Here is an 8,436-nt window from a genome sequence, read left to right on the forward strand (position 1 = left end):
GGGGCAGGTGGGGCTGCAGGCGTCGGATTCCCCCACAGTCCTGGGTGCAGCCCACGGTGAGGCCGGCTGTGCCCCTGTAGCCCAGGGAGGCCCACTGGGGAGCAGATCCCCATCTGCAGCCCAGGCAGGACCCCACGCTGGAGCAGGCGGATGCCTGAAGGAAGGAGGCTGTGACCCCATGGGAAGCCTGCACCAGATCAGGTTCCTGGAAAGACTTTGGGGACCTGTGGGGGAGGAGCCCATACCAAGGCAAGTTTGCTGGCAGGACCTGTGACCCCGCAGGGAACCCATGCTGGAGCAGTCTGCTCCTGAGGGACTGCACCCCGTGGGAGGGATGGACCCATGCTGGAGCAGTACATGAAGAACTGTGACCCCATGGGAAGGACTCACATTGGAGAAGTTCGTGGAGGACTGTCTCCTGTGAGAGGGACCCCGCACATGAACAGGGGAAGAGTCCTCTCCCGAGGAAGAAGAAGCGGCAGAGACAACATGTGATGAACTGACCCCAACCCCCATTCCCATCCCCCTGCGGCACTGGGGGGGAGTAGGTAGAGAACCTGGGAGTGAAGTTGAGCCCAGGAAGAAAGGAGGGGTGGCAGAGGAAGGGGTTTTCAGGTTGCGCAGTTTTTATCCTCACCTTCTCTGATATTGGTTGATAATAAATTAAATTAATTTTATCAAATTGAGTCTGTTTTGCCTGTGATGGTAACTGACAAATGATCTCTCCCTGTCCTTATCTCAACTCACGAGCCCTTTGATCTACTCTTCCTTCCTCTCTCCGGTTAAAAGAGGGGAGTGATAGAGCAGCTTTGGTGGGCCCCTGGCATCCAGCCAGGGTCAAACCACCACAGATGTAGATACTGTATCTCCTTGAACAGTGTCATGTAATGCCTGTGCAAGAGTCAGAGTGCCCTTTGAGAGCTGGCTTCTGTAAACATAGCACTGACTGCGCCTAAACACGACCCCAGATTAAGACCTCCAGTGTTGGTGCACCCTGCTAAACATCATAAAATAGCTTACAAAAAAACCCCAAAACATGAAGGTATGGAAGGAAGTCTCTGTCTTGCAGGGTTAAAGGTCTCTAGCCAAATTTCACATATTTGGTTCCTCTGATGAATGCCTTATCTCAGACCTACAGCACGGTTTTTTAGCTAGAAGATTTATCAGTTTACAAGGGAATAAGAATGAGTCAAGGAGACCACGAAGGATCTGCAGAGTCCATACGAAAGAGGAAGGCAGAAAAACATAGCAAAGAGGTGGGCTGTGCAGGAGAGTTACACCTGTTTATACAACTGCTTACAGGGTATACTGCCCAGCAAAGCAACTTTGGCTCTTTGGTGAGGCTGAGCAGTGCAAGGCAGCACCAGAGGCCAGAGGCTAGCAGAGGTTAGATATTGTCCCCTGATGATTTCTGGTTTGAAACCTGAGTGGACTGGAGAAGAAGACTGGGCACAGACAAAGTACATCTCTGGCAGCCAGATGACAATCCCACAGGAAAGTGCTAACTTCAGATAAAATTCACACTGTCATACCTAGCCTGTGGTCTTGAACAGTACCTGAAAGCTTATATTCTGCTGTAACAAGGAGATAGATGAGAGTTTATTGTAGGATATTGTCAGATATCATCCACATATCCCCAACCACTGCTGGTCTAACAGTAGTGATTGCTTTCCGTAGAATGAAGTCTCTTCCTTTATTAGTATGGGATAGCTGGAAGAAACAGTAGTTATAATAATAGACCCACACACAATACAATGTGCAAGCAATTAAGAAATGTGCTGCACTCTGCAGCTTTGACAGACACACAGCCTCAAGACTAGCAGCAGGGCTGAAGTACCCCGTGGATAACTAGAACTGCACATGGAAGCTTTACACCTTGTTATGGTGCTGAGAGGCCACCCACAAGGCTCTAAGCCATAATGGCAGATGTGAAAAGAGAATAGTTCAACCGTGTTTACTCTGAGCGAAAAGAGAAGCAATCCACATGTGGATCACATTCCCAGAATGCCAGGCCAATGCACTACATGCTGGACCAGGCCACTACAGGTAAGAGAGATCTTCACTGAGACCCCTATTAGAGATGCTGAAAAAACAAATAACTCACATTTGCAGAGCTTTTCCAGTGTGTTACTGAGGGCCTCATGCTGTAAATCTTAAAGATCTCCTCAATAGGAATGGTGTTCTGTGAAGACAGGTAGAGACAGGTTCAGCTCTCAGTAGTATTTTTTAAAGTGAATGTATGAAATCCAGCTCATAGCCCCTTTCTTTCTAAAAGAACCTTCATGTGAACTCCTAGTATTGTTTCATGTTGCTAGTACAAATCTATTGAGATCTGGTCATTAAACTTGCTCACCATTTTGCACTTGGGTGAGACAAGATAAGTAACCTATACACATGCATAGGGCCACCTACTGAAACTGCCTATTTTGTTTTCTAAGGTTGAGCAAAATTTAATGGCTACCTGATAAAAATGAGACAGATTTGTAATATTTGCACTCTCTGTATACTGTGCTTTCAATGAACAAAGACATGTGCACAGGGAGTGTTTCTAGGCAGATGCCATAGAGCAAAAGATACTGCTATCTTTCTTGACCTCTTACCATTAATATTCCAGCATATGTAGATAATATCATAGCTTCTCTCTCAGTTCGGTTGGGATACATGTATCGGTTGCGAGCTGCAAAATTCCTGTATGGTGTTTTGAACAGGAAGATTATTAGCCTGGGGTTATAAAAGCAAAAACTAGTCCTGGGCTCGATTCACCACTGCTTTTACTCCATTTTCACACTGGTGTAACCCACTGCAACAGCCGGGCCTTAGCTTTGCAATACTCACATTTTCTCTCTTGTCAGTGCAGTCTCAGCATCCAAGTCACCTAGCCACAGCAAAGCAACACTGAAGGCTAAGTTGTAATGGGCCTGGAAAGACAGAAGTACCTTATGTTTTTTGTTTTACTGTTATTGCTTAACTGAGGGATGACAGAAAGACCAGAGAAATATAGGGAAACGTGAGCCGGAGCCCAGTATTTCTCAACTACACTGGGTAGTTCACCAATTGTATGACACTTACTGAGGTTTGAGGGGTTTTAAACACACCCAGGAAGACTTTCTCATCTTAGCTGAAAGATGTTATGCACAGACAGATTTAGTTTGTGAAGAATTCCCTTTTGTTAATTGACTTCGACTTTATCAATGTCCTCCGTGGATGAGCTTTGCTTGCTGAAAAATCAGCAAAAACTTGGATTATTTTGGATACATTACATCTGGATGCTCTCCACAGCCAATCTCTTTAGATACTCATTTCAGTAATGGGCTTTTACTGATCATTGTAGGAACAGGTTATTCAGCTGTACCAAAGACCCATCCTTCAGAGTTCTCAGCAGCCCTGCAGTTAAAGAGGATAGGAAGTAAGAAGTCTGGTGATTACCATGTCCTCTAGAAAGGTGAGCTGCCTTTGTCCTCTTGGATCAAATTCATCTTCTCGTTGTCTGATGCCAACATAATCTCCCCTTAAAGCAAGAAAAATACTCCAAATTACAACTGGTTCTAAGCAATGCAGTGCATAAGAAATGTAATAGATGACTCTAAAGCCAGTGCAAGACTGGGGCTAAATTAGCTATAATTCAGGGTTAGGAATCTGCTGCAGGATTTCTCACAGACACTTCCTAAGTAGGAAAGCTGTTAGTTTTCTGCGTCACTGCTAATCTTAGCTTCCCTCAGACCACACTGCTGTCTTTCCCCAAAGGCTCCAAAATATAGGAAGAGATACAAATATGAATCAAGTATTTAAAGTCTGGGGACTCACAGAAGGATTTCACTGTACAGCCAAGAGACTGAAAAGGATATTTCACTGGTGCTTGTTCTTCTCATTCAGGCAAGGCCTGATTCTGCAATCTTTCCTCAGACTAGGTCCTACTGATCCATGCAAGCAGTCCTAGGGAAGACGGCCACAGGACTTGCATGGAATAGAGGGGACACTGCTTACATCCCCTAGGAGTAGTCTGCTGGCCATTCCTGCATCCAAGATCATGAAATGCTGCTGCATGAACTGGGAGACTGGTGCTGGCTGCATGGTAATGGGGGAAATTTGCACCTCCCTGGTCACTCCTACTGACACAGAGCAAGTTCTACGCTGTGACATCTCTACTGTCACATTTGCAGTCAGGTCTCACACTGCAGACTGCATGTAAGAAAATGAAGAGCATCTCAAATGAAGTCTGTTCATACTTCCCAGCAAGAGAAGACTAAGGTTTTACAGTTGTCATCCACCTAGGTTGTACAAGCCTTTGCAATGAAAACAAGTCCATCTCAAATGCAATGAAGGCAGTTGTGGGCAGTTACTACTTACAGGAGTTTTTCAATCTCTTTCTTCAGGTGCTTTCTTTCCATACTCTAGCTGTAACATAAGCTCAATGGGATCTAGGAGACAGAAAAGTGCATCCTACCAAGTATCTCTGTCAGTGAGCAAATCTGAATCACAGGCAAAGAGTATGGGACGCTTGGAGACCCCCTGCAAAAATCTGGCCCAAACAATTTCCCAGGTGGGACTGCAATAGAAGCGGAGAACAATCTAGTCAAGAAAGAGAAGACAACATGCACAGTACTGAAAGTGAGGGTACGAGTTTGGTAATGGGAAATGGGCAGAATGAGCCCATTTAAGACAAGCATCAGTCTTGAGTGTCAGCTTGCAGGTTGCCTATATCCCCATCACCGTGATGTATATTCTCTCATATAATGCAATCTATTGACCTGCTGCCACTTCTGAGTTTCTTAGGACATGCCTTGCTCTTCCCTCTGTGTGTGTATTAATCAGATCTATGTGGTACAAAGGGGATTGTCTGGGAAGAGGACAGACTGGAAGAGATGAGGTAAGAGCTGGCCTGACAGGACACAGCAAAGAGAGCAGCTAGCACCTGACCCACCAATTTGTTGTAAAATCAAAGTGCATGCTTCACTCTGCTCCATAATACACAAAGTAATGACATACCTAGTAAGCTCTCTGTGTTACTTGATATTGTCCCCCTATTCTCTCTCTCATACATGTACACAAGAAATTACACACTACCTGTGTCAACTCTTGGAATAGGCTTCAGGATCTGGGTTTGGAGCCTCTCTGACTTCAGGTATCTATGAGGAGGAATTCCCTCTTCATGCTGCTGTTCCTTTCTTGCATCTGCCACTCAGTTTATGTGCCAGGGAAATTAGGCTATGGCTTCATGCAGGACTGCAGCTTTCTCCTGTTGCTTAGAAACAATGCTGCTGAGCTGAAAGAAATTAAAAGGAAAAAAACCCCACAAAACAACACAGAGAAGAGGTTAAACCTGCACCTTCAGGTTGGGTTATCAGTTTCAAGCTAATGATCCTTTTACACTTCTAGGCATTGAGTTTCACTGCTGAGTGGCTAGTTGGAAACATAGAAGACTTGCTAACAAGGAAGGCAGAGACTATTCACTGAGTTTTCTGGTGGATCTAATTGCTTGTAAAAGATGCTATCAGCTTCCACTGTTCCAGCATTCCACCAAATGGAACAGTGAAAAACTAGACCTGATACCTCCCAAGAGCCCATCTGGGGTTCCAGTTGCAGTGTTTATGGCATATAGCAAGGATCCTGGTATTTGTTCTTTCATCAATATTATGTTTTTTTCTTATAGTATTAGAAGAAATTCTAACAGCCAAGAAATCCCAACATGACTTACTAAATCCTGCTGTTGTCCTCCCAATGGATGCAGGGCACATCTTGCACAGGATTGCTGATGGTAGCCAACGCATCACGATGAGTAACAAGTCAGTGAGAGACTATTGGATTTTATAGATTAGGAAGGTTTGAAGGCTGTACTTCTGAAAGGAATGAGCTATCCTCCTTGTTGGGAATGTACTTCTCATGTTATTAATTGATTACCTAGAAAACAATAGGCATGGGTTTATGAGACAGGATCATAATGTTGCCTCTCTTTGTGATGGCCTAAGAAAAGATAAAAGCAAATGTATTATCATGAGACATAGATGTTTCCCGGAAAAAGCCTACTTGGTATTTACAGAATTTGTGCTGTGCTTTCTCTTCCTTATTTCATTTCACTGCTCTCTTTCCAAAGCCCAAGTGTTAGGCAAGTGCCTAGGCAGGTGCAACAGGTAAAGGTCTTTGCCATAGTAATGGAAATCCAGGTGGGCAGCTACTGGGGGAGGGCTGGAGTTTGGGAATGGCCCCTCCTAGCAGCATTAGATGCTTATGGCCATTCTCATTAATTCTACCGCAAAAGGAGCACCAAGCTCAGCACTTCCCCACCTTTTGTTCCAGCTGCAGGCCTTGTAATCAAGTTAGATTTGATTTCTGAGGGCATCAGCCTGGCAGGCAACATGGCAGCCCCATGTCTCCAGTAGAGCTGCTGCTTGTTTGCTTTGAGAAACACAGATCAACTGTCTGCCTTTCCTCTAGTTACACCTCCCCAAGGGCTTATCTGCTGGTATGGCTGGGCAAGAGTGAAAAGTGACCTTCACAAAGTGAACACAGCCATGCCAGGACTGACCCAAAGTCCTGCTTATGCAGCACCTCTTCTATTATGTGACAAGGGCAATACCGTGATGAAGAAAGTGACTTCCCTGAAATGAGGCTGTTCCCTAGCCCTGAGGTGAACTGATCCCTGCTGTTTTCCCAAAAGCAAGAAACCCAAGGCAGGGAGGCGGGTGGGCACTGTGTTTGTGCTCTTCCTGGGAAAAAAAACCAAACAAGCAGCCACTAGGGGGTGCCTGGGGAAGCAATGGAAGAGCTGCACCAGTAGCTGTCAAACTTTCTCAGTGTATTTCCCCATTCTCCAGTGATTTGCAGCTCAGGACCTTCTTGAGCAAAAAGTGGTGTTAATAGCTCTTGCTTGTTTTTCACTTCCACCAACTTGTCCAATCACTTTTTGAAACCTGAGTAACTGACTTCTGCAATATCATCTGGCAAAGATTTCCGCAGTTTAAATAGGGCCATGTGGGAAAGGGTTTCTGGTTTTAAGCTGTCCACTGTTAATTTAATTTGCTAACCAGTGTGCTTAATAAACTTAGTAAAGTAACTTAGTAAACTTCATAAGAGCAAGTTTAGGCCCCTTGAACCATGGAATTTGTCACACATGGAGCACAGAATACATATTAGAGAAGGATACTTAAGTCTTTTCCCCACACCATAGCGCATTTAATGCTAGTCACAGGTTCCCCAGAGCAAGAAATAAAGCAATAGGCAGGTCTGCATGTCTGCAGCATTGTTTTCCACTGCAGGTCTGATTTTCAGGGCTGGTGTAGAGGGTGTTTTGTCAATCTGCTACTTAATTAAGTCGGAAGGAATAAATTTATTTAATAATTTGCATGATTTAATGTTAATCAGCTAATGTATTAACAAGTACCACATAAAATAGTAATAGGAGTAGGATTTAGGACTCTTGCAGAGGGCTACCATTCACATGTGTGTGACAGCAGGTAAAAGTGGTTTTGCCACCCTTATTTGTATTGCAAATTCCCTCTGCACCTCCGCTGTAAATTGCTGTTCTGCAAATTATTTTGCTGTTTACTGAAAATATTTAACATCTGCACATGCAATGTCAACTTCTTGAGGACAAATTCAGAGGTGTCTGGAAACCAATACATTCACTTTGACTGGAGCACCTCTCCTATGAGGACAGGCTGAGAGAGTTGGGCTTATTCAGCCTGGAGAAGAGAAGGCTGCGGGGAGACCTGATTGCGGCCTTTCAATACCTAAAGGGGGCCTATAGAAAAGATGGGGAAAATCTTTGTAGTAGGGCCAGCTGTGACAGGACAAGGGGTAATGGTTTTAAACTGAAGCAGGGTAGGTTTAGGGTGGATATAAGGAAGAAATTCTTTACAATGAGGGTAGTGAAACACTGGAACAGGTTGCCAGAGAGGCAGTGGAGGCCCCATCCCTGGAAGCATTCAAGACCAGGTTGGACGGGGCTCTGAGCAACCTGATCTAGTTAGCGGTGTCCCTGCTCCCTGCAGGGGGGTTGGACTAGATGACCTCTAGGGGTCCCTTCCAACCCAAAACATTCTATGATTCTATGACTGAAATATAAATTACTTCAGAAAAAAGAAATTCCTTTTAATAGACTGTAAAATGTCACCTCTTCGCAGGAGAAAGCTTGGAAGCCAGATGCTGAATTCTGCGGACGAACAAACCCTAACTTTTGGGCGAGACTGGTCCTTCGGGGCAACCCTGGGGCTTTTCTGAGGCGTTTCAGGAGCGTTTTAGCTCTGCGTGGCCGGGGTAAGCTGGCGCAGCAGCGCCGAGGGCCCTCGCTGGCGCCTCACGAGCACGGCCTCAAAGTTGGGCGCTCCCAGCCAGAAGGGCGGCGGGGCCGCGGCGGCTGAGAAGGCGGCATTTCGGGGACAGCTTTCCCAGTGAGGGTGGAGAGCTCCCCCGCAGTGGCGGCAACCCGGCCCGGCCCGG

At 45.6% G+C, this 8,436-nt stretch overlaps 1 protein-coding gene across 1 annotated transcript in view; it reads right to left on the reverse strand.

Annotated features, from left to right (window-relative positions):
- Nucleotides 1–4,388, reverse strand: part of CUNH2orf80 (chromosome unknown C2orf80 homolog) — a 9,541-nt gene extending 5,153 nt beyond the window's left edge. The window contains exons 1-5 of the mRNA XM_009637511.1: nt 4,348–4,388; nt 3,427–3,508; nt 2,836–2,918; nt 2,601–2,688; nt 2,105–2,182 (exon numbers count right to left, since the gene is read on the reverse strand). Coding sequence (XP_009635806.1) covers nt 2,105–2,182; nt 2,601–2,688; nt 2,836–2,918; nt 3,427–3,508; nt 4,348–4,388 — 372 coding nt within the window. The remainder of the gene's footprint in view (nt 1–2,104; nt 2,183–2,600; nt 2,689–2,835; nt 2,919–3,426; nt 3,509–4,347) is intronic.
- Nucleotides 4,389–8,436: the final 4,048 nt, after the last annotated feature.

This window comes from Egretta garzetta, unplaced genomic scaffold, assembly GCF_000687185.1.
Source record: "Egretta garzetta isolate BGI_Z169 unplaced genomic scaffold, ASM68718v1 scaffold474, whole genome shotgun sequence".
NCBI lineage: Eukaryota > Metazoa > Chordata > Aves > Pelecaniformes > Ardeidae > Egretta > Egretta garzetta.